The sequence below is a fragment of the Camponotus vicinus genome, unplaced genomic scaffold (genome assembly GCF_025532165.1).
Source record: "Camponotus vicinus isolate PSW18456_S1 unplaced genomic scaffold, iyCamVici1.0 SCAF_8, whole genome shotgun sequence".
Taxonomy (NCBI): Eukaryota; Metazoa; Arthropoda; class Insecta; order Hymenoptera; family Formicidae; genus Camponotus; species Camponotus vicinus.
Genome location: NW_028141980.1, coordinates 10,318,778 through 10,331,700, shown reverse-complemented (window position 1 = coordinate 10,331,700; position 12,923 = coordinate 10,318,778). Strand labels below are relative to the sequence as shown.

Genomic DNA, 12,923 nt, shown 5'->3' with positions numbered 1-12,923 from the left:
CGGCCAGCTGTAAATCAAACTACGAAATTCCTTGCGTCTGCTCGGAAGTGTCGAACATGGACGGTGCCGTACTCTCGTCTCCACTTTCCTCTCTCTCTCTAGCTCTTTCGACGCGCAAGGGTGTAATTATGCGTCCATGGGTCCGAACCAATCGCGCGAGAAGACCTATCGAAGACGGAATATCTGCACGCGCGTCAAATCTTCATCCTCATTCCAAACAACACGACCAGTTCTTTTCCCTTTTGCACAGCACGTGGCTTGCATCGTAAACCAGCGAAAAACGAAGGATTCGGTAGATGACAAGACAAGATCATCTTAGATAGTACGCCCGAAGGAAAGTAGTTTTTTTAATCCGCCTAATTTTCATCCGGATCTCGCGAGACTCGCGCTTCGGGATGAATATGCGAGGCGTGAAGACGCGAATCTTGTAACGAGGTATCGAATTATCGAAGGATTTATCTCGGCGTCGCGAGCGTCGATGCCGCCCGAAGTCACGTTGTCCCCTCGTAGTTCAGCACCGAGTTCATCGTGACACGAGAGTCCCGCGTACACGGGGGACGATTCATCTCGTCCGTCCCGACACTCTGATTACTGGTTTCATGCTCGTGCAAAAGAGAATCGAAGCCCCGCCGCCGTCCCATCGCCCCGTTACACGCGCTCGCTCTCCTCCGTCCCGTTTTTGCATTTAGTCTCTTCGCGGAAGCGTAAATTAACTCCTTTGAGATTTTTTGCTCGCCTCCCACTTAGATACGGCACTTAAGGCTATCGGGCGAGAGGCGCTCGGCTCCTTGTGCGCCGCAACGCGAGGCATCGCCGGGGCAACAACACCGGCTATTCTGCCGCCCTTCACAGCTTGACGTTACAAAGTGTGTGTTTTACCTCGTACGCGTCGCACGCCATTGTATCCCCGATTCCCGTCAAAGTATTATTCTTGAAAATTCTCATTTTCGCGGATACGCGAGATGTTTTTCAGATAGTTTGGTCGAAAACGTGGCCAGAAGTTAATGTTAACGAGATGTATTTTGACGATTATTCAGATCCTATTGAGGTGTAATTTTAGCGAGCTCGGAATTTTCGATACTATAAAAATATGGAAATTTATTTTATATATCTTCGGAGAAGGACGACGGACGGCTCTCGCTTTTGTCCCGCGAATTTGTGCTTCATTTTTGCCTCAACGTCCCCATTGGTTCGTGAGGTACGATCGTCTCTTCGGGGCGGACGCGCCAGAGGTTCGGTAAGAGCGTTTAGCATAATTCGAGGATGTTGCGAGGGTCCCAGAGCCGTCGCTGACAAAAATGCCTTGTTTTGCTTCGCTTAACTCTCCTCGTTAACCGCGTTGACATCTTGACGAAAAGACAAGCCGGAAAATAAAATAGGTAAAAACATAGCTGCGAAAAATCCCGCGGGACTTGGGCGATATTTGCGACGCAGACGTCGTAAGATGTTAATTAAAATGTACAACATTATCGAGTAATAAAAAAGAATTTTTCGATTCTTCGCAGCGCGTTGAAGGAAAATTTAAATGACAAAAAATTCAATTTTTTTTTGCAAGTTTGATTCTTTTTACTTGTCTTTTGAATTTTTACTAGGAAGAAATTTAATCAAGTAACAGTAATATTCTATACATTTCATGTAATTCATAATTATAATACATTCGCGAATAAAGCGTTTCCTGGCGATTGTAAGCAATGTTATAGGTCCACGCCAACAAAATTACGAGCAGAATTTGTCACTAAAATACTACAAGTACTTAAAATATGCCCGAAATAATTGACTCCATTTATTTCATTTAATTTTTTTAGATAAAAAATCATCTAATCATTCTAATATAATACCGCTCAGAAAATATCGTCTGTACAAGAGTCATAAAGAGAACGTCAATCGTTGCAATTCTAATTAGAAGGGACTCTGCCATTTCTGCCGGACGAATTAAGCTAATCGCTCGCGACGGGAAGACAGACGAAACGTTATTTCTCGTGGAGGAACGACAGGGAGAACGAGCCTTTCCCGAGATAAAGACGCTAAAACGCGAAAGCATGCACCCGAAGGGTGAAGAAAGGAACACGACCCTCGAAGAGAAGCTTGTTGAAAAAAAGTTGGAGGGCACGAAATTAGGCGTATTCGCGGCGAAGGAGAGCATTAGACACGGCCCCGGGGGTCTCGCCCCCGCTTTCGCGCGCAGTCCCGTTTTATTCGATAATTATGCAAATGCCGGAATGATTGTCGGGCAATATGTCCTCGGAATAAAAGTACCCGGTCGGAGCAATTCGGTTATCTTTATGATTTCGGGTCGTCGAATGGCGGTGTAGGAGGGAGAAACGACGGGGCACAGACGCTCGTGAAAGAGGGCTCGTCAATCCTCGGCGACAAGAGTCAAGCCCTTCATTTGCATCGAAACGTAGCCCTCTGGCTTCACCTTCTTACGCACAAGTACGATGCGATCTGATCAACGTCTAAAAGACAGGTATTATCGCTGCACCTTTGATTGCGAAAAAAGAAAATCTTTCTTGAAGTTTGTACAAGGTTGAAAATATTTAAAATATATATAAAGACAAGAAACATATAAACATGTCACGTTTTTTTTATAGATTGATGACTTTCTCGAGTAAAAAATAATGCAACTGATTCGATTTAACTGATCAATCAGATTATCTTTATAAATCTTTAATTGGATATATTCCGTACAATTAGCTTCGAGTTTCAGCTTTGGAATAGGCTATTCGATTTTATTCGCTACTTTCAACGAAATGACAATATCTAATTAACGTGCCTGAAATGAATAATTGAGACTGATGCAGCGGGATTTCGATCCGTACAACTGATTCAATTAAGAAGCCCCCGGCTTTGATATCTCGAATAGATTATATATCGCGTAGTGCATATATATATTATTATTAAAATAAATTCCTTGTATCGAGAAAGGGTGGAGCTTGCCTCGACCAATGGGCTATCGTTGCATGCCTTGGATCGTTACGGAATTAAATTGATAGGAATACACACATCGTGCTTTTCATACCTTTCTTTAGACCTGTTTCGCTCTTCCGTCGGCGAAGATGTCGGACGTAGAATAAATTTTTATTCATACCTTGAATGATTGCTTCATCGTTTTTATTATTTTTTTTAAATTGCATAATTTACTTATTTTCGAGAAAAAAGATCTGACATGTACACATACATGCGTACGAAGCGAAAAACGCGTACGCTTTACGCGCTTCGACGAACTGAAAAGATGAAAGCTTTGATCCATTAGCCATGGAGATCTTTTCCATGGTTAAAAAATTTAGGGGAGAGAAATCTCTTCTCTTGTTTTTTTTCAACAAAGACTTTATGAAACAAATATAACGTGGAAGAAAAATTAATACCTCAAGATTGAAATCTGGACACTTTGTCTCACCTTTTAAGACGATTGGCATCTTTTAGGACGTTGAGGAAATGCGTGATAATGAGTGAATGAGGAAAATCCGACTTACAATAACAACTATTTATTTATAGGTAATAATGCTGAATTACAATGAATACACTTCTTGCCTCGAGATACTAGATTGTATAAGTCCGGTTGCGAAATCGGCGTCGCTAGTCGCCGTCGCCGTGACTCGCAATGGCGACGACGGTGTTTCTCCCCCTCTCCCCTCTCCCCCCCCCCATTCCTGTCCCGTCACGCTCTTCCCTTCTTCATACACGCCACCTTTTATTCTCGCCTTTATTATCATCCTCAATCTGGTAACGTTTTTTCCTCGATCAAGAATCGCCATTCAGCAATTATTTCGACGTTTCATCTTGTTGAGCCGAAAAACTAAACAATTTTGGAGACACTCCCTATTATTTCCGGGTCTTACATATCTACAGCAGTGGTTTGTGCGTGATAGCGTCGATGTAGCTTCGTCTGGCGCGAGAAACCGGTTCGATCGATCGCTCTCTGTCCTCGAAATTTAATTTGTACTATTTGGCGTCGGCAAAGTTCTCGGCTTTGCCGATCGTGACGGTTCAGCGATCCTTGATCGTGAAAAAGAAGGTTACTCGAACGTGTCAACCCCCTTGACTTCCTCCCTTACCCCAATCGGTAGCGATGGCAAATACAGATCAGCTATCGGTGGTTAAATTTTCGTTTCTCTACGTTTAGCATCGTCTTAACGGGCTTTAGCTGGTACGATACTAGACACTATGATTATGTGAACTTTACAACACAAGAACCTTACGGCAAAAGACTTTGTACATGGATCTTAAATACGGGGACCGCCTCGTTCCGGGGAAATATTCTCGGCGCCTTTTCTTTTCATTGCATCGATGCGCTCGCCAGATCTATTAAAGTGTCCTTTTCTTCTCTCCCGTTGACTTTTCCTTGTTTTTCTCTCTCTCTCTCTGTATATCATCGCGCACGAGAATTGTGCCGAGAGATATTTCACCGGATTCTCGGGCGGTCAACGCAAACGCGGGACACACGCAATATGGATTAGACTTACTTGTTTCGGTAGTAACTAAGTTATTTATATAAATAAGGTGTTGTTACGATTTATAAGACGCTAGGAGAGAACTCTCCGTTGTGTTTCCGTTTTCATCATTCTCTCTTCCTTTCTCTCTTAATCTTCCGCTCACATTTTCTCCCTCTCTTTCTCTCCCTCGCGATCTTCCTATACCTATCGCTCGCGTTCTCTCTTTCTCTCTTTCATTTACTCGCTCATTTTTTCATACATCATTCTTTCTCTCTCTCTCTCCCTTTCTCTCTCTCTCTTCCTTTCTCTCGTTTTTCTATGATACAATGCTCGAGTCGCAGTTCTAATCTCGAAGAGATTTCACTTCTCCCGTGCCGAATCTAGAAGAGACGTTATTTTTCGCGCTCTTGCGCGCATTTTACAAAAAGACGGCACATTTTCGCGCCTTCGTCCGACGAGAGATCGGCGTTTTCGAAAATCATCGCGATGTCCGCCTCGATCCACGCGTTACAAGCGCAACGATCCACATCGGTATCATCGAAGCCGGTTATCGCGATGAGAAGATCCGCGACTCGATGTTCGTTTCGCATGTGGCGATCGGATTGGGCCCCGCGTCGCCGCGACGACGTATAATAATATTAATAATGATAATAATACTCGAAATATCGGCGCGTCCGATCGCCCGGAATCTCTTAAAAACGATTAGCTAATTAATTCGCTCGATAATTAGGAGATAGGTACCTCTAGGAACGCATGCACGCGCGCACGCACTCTCCAGCAGTCTTTAGAAATATGCCTCTTTTCTCTTCCTCTCATCCGCCTCTCTCATTCTCTCGTTCCGTTAATCGCTCGCTCTCTCTCTCTCTCTCTCTTTTTTCGCTCTCGCTTTCTCTTACTGTCCCGCCTACGATCCGCGATCGTCTCGGTATCGCGAGACATCGCGATGTGTTCGGTCATCACCCACGGATATAATCGATGATACGTACATTAGAGAATATCTCTATTTGTCGTCGTCAATCAAACGAACGACGCGATCGTCGCGAACGCGAATCGGGAAGCGTGGCGAAAATATCGCGTCCGTTGATATGTGTGCGATCGGTCCGCGTCCTTCTTATCGTTAGGATACCGTGGATTTTGCCGGACCGATCTCGATTCGAGGGCCCCGCTTAATCTCGAGCGCCCCTTTCGACGTCGCTCTAATCGTAGCTCTATACAAGTGTGCGAAAGCGCTCGCTTATCGTTCGTCGGAATCGCTCGTCGATCGCGTTCGCGTGAAACTTACGCGTCTTCCGACGATGCAAGATACTCTCGTAGCCTCTCTCGATACGCTCGGCATTGTTCGCACTGTTGGCCGATCCGCGAATCACCGCGGGCACTCGCGCGACATTCGGAGAATCGTCTTCCGCGCGGGTTTCCACCATCAGGTCTACCATCACGGTTCTTCCTGCGAAGATTTTCTCGTTGCGCAGCTTCGCTCGTCCCTCCCGTAGCTTCGAATCGTCACTTCCTTCTCGTCGTCCGATCGATCACTCGCTTCGGCTGCTCGCTGCACGCTCTGCCTGCTGCCCTCGCCTGCCCTCGTCCGGCCTCTTCTAGGTCGCGCTCGTAAACAGAACGGAGTTCTTGTAGTAACCCGTTCGCGATTCTGGAACAGAAGCGATCGCAGGTGCACTTTCGAGTCTGTGCGAGCAATAGCTTCGATTAGCTTTATATCGCAAGATCATAAGTTTGACTTGTCGAATATGAAACATCGCGCAGCTCGATGCAACAGCAATGAAGAATAAAACAGTCGCTACTACTTGATGCTAAATTTAGATCTTGCAACAATGGCATGAGCGTCGCGAGTCTTGGTGGGAATAGGAGAGAGAGACAGGAGCGGATGAAGATGCGTGCGGGAGATGAATGGACGTGGGCGTAATTCTGCTACGGAGAGATTCGGTGATTGCAGCGGCGAAGGTGGACCAGCTGGGTCATTCGATGATGGTTCATTCGGAGGAAGGCGCCGCTCACTAATTATCGTTGGCTCTCGAGACCATAGACGAACGCGAAAGGTGGATGAAGAGATGGACGAACCGAGTCGAGAAGAAGGGTGAAAGAGAAAGGGAGTCGGGGCCCTATCCGCGTACGCACACGTTCGTAAATACGAGACCGGCCGAGTCATCGGCCTCAGCGCGGCCCTTTGTGATCGAGCCGCCACTCTACTTTTTATCGAACTGTCGCTTATGATTGAAAATCACTATACGTTAATAGTCCGCGTGATTCGGTTTACTTTCGTCTCTCCGCGCCCACTATCATCCCGACCGTTTCAATCTGCCCGCCCTAATCCTTTCATCATTCTGTTTCATTCAACATGCGCGTTTTAATAATAAATTTATTCCTTTTTTCCAGTAGCCGCTAAATATTCTATGGAAAAAATCTTTAGACGCGATCCGCGGCGATACGATTATTATTATATTCAATTGTCAAACTTTTAATAAGAGTTGATAATTATAATTTTTACGGGGATGCTACTTCTCGTTATTTTATTTCTTTCACGACAAATCTCTGAATAACATTTTATCGTCGATAAAAAGCGCTTCCTTACCAAGACGTGGGAGTTGATTTTGCAAGGACGTTGCCAATTAAGAGCGGACTTGTTAATTCCTTTCGGGAGCCCCCGAGAGGGTGGGCGGGCGGACGGGCGAAAAACGATTATTTACGTGCAACGTCACGCCGGCCGGGGCCTTGGAGCATCGAAATCGCGCTACGGATATAGTTTTTGCGCGAGTTGGAAACTTCCTTCGGACAAGTTTCCGCGGAGGAGAGCGAGGCCAAGTTTCGAATATGCCGGGGCTATGCCGCTGACGCCTTTGCAAGAACCGCCGTCTCACCCACCCCTCTCCGAGAGGGACGCGACCGCCTCTGAAGAGTTTCTAATTAAAGATCCGAACTTTATTCCGTATAGCAAGAAATCGCTCTATGCGCGCCGCACGAAAACCCGCGCTCGACGAATGCGAGGAACTTGAGAAAGAGATGTATCGTCGTAAAGTTTGCCGACGCAATGGCACAAGAAAGGAGAGTGGAATGCATAAAACTTGTTATTTTAGAATCTTATATACTCTATGAAGTACGTACGCGTATACGATAGCGATAGCTATTTCGTGTTTTTGCTAAACGCACCTTGAAGAGGAGACTTGACTTGGTCCCTCTCGGCCGCTTGGTGCTGCCGCGATTTTCTCTCCAGCTCGAGTTCCTGTACCAGTGATTCTGCGACAAAAAAGGAGAAACAAAATTGACAGACCAAACATCACAGAGCAAGAGAGAGAGAGAGATAAATATATGTGTATACATGTGTGGCAAGGCATTTATAATGTAGTCTACATAAGGCAATACTATGTAATCTACGCGGATAATACGATCTCACTAGCGTTCTCGCGGCCCAAGATTAATATCGGCGTTCAGATAACGCGCTCCGCTGCCCCGGTTGTATCGAAGGTATCGCCTCGAGGAGAGAGAAGTCTGTCGGCTCTCGCAGCAACGCACACGGACCCGGGAACGACGCGGCGGATTCGACGAGGCGTGAACCACGCGCGCCAAGGATGAAACGAAGCGGTAATTAGTGCAAAACCGGCAGCTACCGCCAATCGCGCGCAACAGGGGGAGAGGAAAAGGGACGAGCCGGATAACGCACGAAGGCAGGCGTGAAAGGGCCGCGGGTTTGCTCACTGAATTTCGCAAGGATTAGGGTGAAAACTGGAAAATGTCCCTTTAATGATATCGCGTCGAATTAACCGGGCACACGCGTCTCCTTCCGTCCTTTCAAACGATTTGCGCAATAGATACTGATGAAATCGAAATTATTAAGATCCTGCGTCGAAGAGAAAAAGTTACATCCTGATAATCGAAATGTCTAATTGACGTTTCGATTAAATATTGTTTTATTTTTAATTATCTTCCTAAGAAAAAGGAAACTTTCGCAATCTGTTGGTCGATTGTTATGAAAATCACGAAAGCGGAGGATTAAGCGGAAGGACGATGACGAACATCACGTGGCGCGACGAAGGGACGAGAATCTGATCGGTAAGCGTGAAATGGCGCCTCCTTGGGCAAAGAGCAATGGTAAAATCCAATTGCGAGGCCATTAAGTCCCGGTTAACCAGCGCGCGAACGTGCGAGAGAAGTCGGCATCGGCGAGGTGCTCTCTCCTTCTTTCCTTCCCTGTATCTCTCTCTGTCTCTATCACGCTCCATCTTTACCGCCTGTACCGGGACTAGAGACGGCGGGGCCGAGATTCCATTATGCTTTGAGCAACAATAGCTGAGGGCTGTTTCGTGGCACGTGGGTGTGAATTCGTGCGTTCGTCAGGGCCGTTATATTCCACGACTTTGGGGCAATGTTTGCGTTTCGCTGAGCCAAATTACCTCTCGCGCCCTTATCCGCGCGCGGGGTGTCGCGTCCCTTTGATATCCAAATGACAATTTAACTGCTCCAGATATAACCGCCCGCTCGCTCGTTCAACGAAGAAGGGTGAAGAAGGGAAGACACCTTCGACACGATTTAAGAAAACTTTCTTGCCTCACTCAAAATGAATGATTACGAATATGCCCTTTCGCAAAAGCTGCAAAGGCTGCAAAAAGTGATTCGATTGATTGTACGAGTCTTTTTTTTGGAAAGGTTCACGCCATTGTGTTTTCTTCTAATAACTTGGAGGATACTCGTCATCGTATTGTCTGCTGGTTCATCGATGTAAGAAAGTGACGTGCGCGCTGCGACAACGACTTGGAAATCCGGATTCGCGATTTCTCGCGGATATCGTTGCGCACTCAGCGTATCGAATGAAGAAAGAAGCGAGCTCGTCGCTCGATCTCGGGGAATTTTGCGGAGAGTGCATCTCGAGAGTCCAGGAAGAATGAGCCGCTAATAGTTTCGCTACCGTCTTACACACCCTGACAAATCGCCCGGACAATGAAAACAATTTCAGACCGAGTCTATACGAGGCTCACCGTCCGGGGCCCTAAACGGTTCGTATTGTGTGCCACTATATCGGCCCATCTTTTTGGAGAAGGGAGAGAGAGGGAGAGAGGTGGCGGCGCGACGCGACGCGAGGCAAGGGCCTCTAAAAAAGACGTCCGCTGAAAAAGAAGAAGGGCCCCGGGTGGCTCGCCCCCTCTATGACTCCGCATTTATCCGCACGTAATTAACTCTGGCACAATACAGCCGCGAGGAGAAGCCACCTTGCCTCTCTCCCGGGTAGAAGAAGAAAACGAACCGAATCGAAACCGAGGACAGGACGAGAATGCGAGAGAAGGCGCGATCTCGGGAGTCTCGCAAGAACCTGGAAAAACTCTGGCGCATTGTTCGCCCGGGATCGAGGATACATGGTGCCGCTCGTATGAACTTCATTATTACGTCTACCGATCCCGGTTGGATGGGATTCCACGAAGAAGGCCAATAACGCGATTGATAAGCACTCTCGCGGTCCACATCCCGTCGACAGTTTTTGCGTTCACGCAGCGTAAAAGAGAGAGATTTCCTCTCTCGCGAATTCGCCCGAGGACGACGTCCTTGGGAATTAACCGGGTTTGCCGCAGCGGCGCCGGATATCGGATATAACCGTCAACGTGATCAAGTGTACTCGACATGTTTCGTTCTTGCGCGAGCGGCGAAAAAAGCAATTTAAGTATCACATCGAAGCGATGGTAATTGGCTGAATGCTTTCGCTCTCGAGGATCGGGGCCCGAGGGTTAGCGACGTTCTGCGAGCAAAAAATGATATGGAGCGCGAGGAACGGGGATGGACGTGGGGGCACCTAGAGGGTTGATTTCGTGTAGCATCGCGTTTTTAATGCTCTGATCTTTATGTAAAGCAGACGAGGTTCGAAGGGCGGAGAGGAGCACCGGCAACAGACGGGATAGGGGCAGAGGGAAGAGATAGAGAGCAAAATATGGGGAGGAGGGTGAACGAAAGATGCGAATAAAGGTGGGGATAGGCGCTTGAGCGTCAAGCCGACCGTGAAATTGTATGAATCAAGGAGCCGCGCGGAGACACAAAAAGCCAAAGAACCGAGAGGAGAGAATAGAGAAGGAGGAGAGGAATCTCCAGACCTCTCTCCCCCGCTCTCGTATCTCTTGCGCGACTTTTATAATTTCAAATTTCCGTTGGCTGCAAATCTGCTAACCTTCTTCTCTCTCAACTTTTCTGCCCACTTGTTTCTGCTTTCCTCTTCTCTACAGATGACGAAATCGCACTATTATGCGAATGTAATTCTTCCCTTTGTCTCTCGAGGAAGGGTACAAGTTTGGCGACAAGAAGCGATATAAACGTGACGTTAATGCGCGGTTCGGTCGACTTGTCAATGAAGTCTGCTTCAGCGACGTCGTCAATATTGTTTGAAAAAAAAACAGGCTATATCGAGGACGATCGATTCACTCGGTAATTGTTCTTTTTCCCGCGCATAAATCTCTCTCTTCAGTGCGCCATTCGCGTCGCAGCTCTCCAATAACGAATTTAATCCCCTCGCAATCCGCGCGCCTTCCAATCGGCGCCTGCGGCAACGCAAAATCACAAGTCCGACTTCTCTCTCGGTCTCTCTTTGTATACACACGGCGAATTTAAGGGGTTCGGAAAACAACATCGACAGTTATTTCGCTTCTTTTCGAAATATTCAAGTCGATTACAACGATTCGAAAAACCTGAGCCACGTCTCCCCGAGATTTATACATATTTGTTTATTCATCATTCCGTAGAATGCAGAAGAAAGCAGAAGAAAACTCCCCAACGAAGTCGTAACTCGTAATCGCCGCGCGGGGAGAGTCTTAAAGCAACCCCAATATTCCTGACAACACCTACCTACTCGGCTACAGCCACGCAAACTAACAGATAGAAAGTCTGTCCGCTCCCCCTGCTTCCCATCAGCCTTCCTGATTCCTCCTGTCCCGGCTTGTTCGCCGGAAAACCACGTCGTCGTGCCTCGTGGATGTATTCAGGGCGAGAGGGACGTTTTCGAACTCCAGCCCTACCAACCTGCCGCCCACGTCGACGCTTCCTTTATATTGCTCGTACACACGCGTCACGCTTTATCACTCTTGCACACGGGGGTTATTGTCTCTCGCGTAATGGTCTACGCACGTGTACGCACAGGTGCGACGCTCGCATTTTCTCGGCCGCGTTGGCGGCCGGAAAGCTGGAAATAATCTGGCGTTCAACAGAACCGCGTACATCGCCGTCGTCGTCGTCGTCGTCGTCGTCGTCGTCATCGTTATTTTTCTTCCCGAGGCGACACGCTCGATTTGCGAGACTGTCGCTTAAAACTTTTTACTTCTCTTCAGCGCAACGCTCGATATATTTTTTTTTCCTTTTAAGTTTGTAGATCACTCGGTGCATTCAAGGTTAATTCATTCGTGGGAGCGCTCGGGTGCAGCGTGTAAAGACTAAAAGAGCGTAGTCGTTTAAGCACGATGTTAGCGTAGTTATATATGTTGATGTTGATCTTGCGAGATACCAATGAAAAATGGCGCGCCCCGATGTCTCGATCGCGATTATTTTCATTTCAGAATAATTCCCCAAGACTTCGTCCATCAAATATTAATGCCCGCGCGGCGATTTAGAATGATTGCGGTCGCAGGGAAGATGAAGGTCCACCGTGGAGCAATCTCAGAGTCTCTCGTAGGTGTGTGTTCAAACGTGCCATGTCTCTACGTGCAGTGGAAGAAACACGGTCGAACGCGGGGAAGAGGCGGGAGGAAGAGGTAGGAATACAGGGGGGAGCGAGGCGGAGGAGGGAATAAACGGTAGAGACGGCGAAGCTGAAGACGATGGTTTGTGGAGGAGGACAAAAGAGAGTGTCGGAGCGACAGAGAAAGCGAGAGTGCTGTAAAATCGGAAGGGAGGGGCAGCGAGGGCAGGGACGGGTAGGGGCGAGATTATGGTTGCTGCGAAATTATTGCATATAGTCTGAATATTAAAGCGTGGCGGAGTGCTTCGTCGTACTCTACGGATGGTGGACGTGGAGGAATCGCGCGTCATACATGTACACGTATACATGTACACGTGCGCATGCTGTGTGCATGCGCATGTCCTGTATGCATGCGTGTATGTGCCAGAGGGAGGAAGAGAAGAAGAGAGCGAAGCAATGCGAGGGAAAGGCGGCGGGGTACAGAGGGCTGAGGGGGGGAGGTTTAAGGGAAGTGCGGAGGGAACGACGTGAGTGGAAGAAGGAGGGAGACCAGGTAACGCCACCGAGAGCCGCGGTGGCCGCCGGGGAAATTACGGCTCCTTCCTTACTTGCGAGAGATGTGCATAAACTCTGCATTACACTCAGTGGCGCTCATGCGAATGAGCTACATGAGACTCGGGACAACAATCGTACGACTGACCGGCAGATCGAGATGCGATATTGCGAGCGTCAAGTGTTTTCCCTCGAAAGGACCTGTGTGCAGGTACAAGTATCTAGAATACAGACGGAGGATTTTTTAATTTTGCTGAAGCAACAAATTCTAATTCTCAAAAAAT

General features: G+C 47.6%; 1 protein-coding gene across 6 annotated transcripts in view; it reads right to left on the bottom strand.

The window, feature by feature from the left end:
• Positions 1–5,889: 5,889 nt before the first annotated feature.
• Positions 5,890–12,923, bottom strand: part of Dac (dachshund family transcription factor) — a 178,058-nt gene continuing 171,024 nt past the window's right edge. For 5 of the 6 annotated variants that reach the window (XM_083107154.1, XM_083107149.1, XM_083107150.1 and 2 more), the window contains 2 exons: positions 7,593–7,679; positions 5,890–6,078 (listed from right to left, as the gene is read on the bottom strand). In XM_083107154.1, the coding sequence (XP_082963280.1) occupies positions 6,026–6,078; positions 7,593–7,679 (140 nt within the window). In that variant the 3' untranslated portion in view covers positions 5,890–6,025. Of the gene's footprint in view, positions 6,079–7,547; positions 7,680–12,923 lie in introns of all 6 variants that reach the window. The other variant, XM_083107151.1, reaches the window with a different exon arrangement.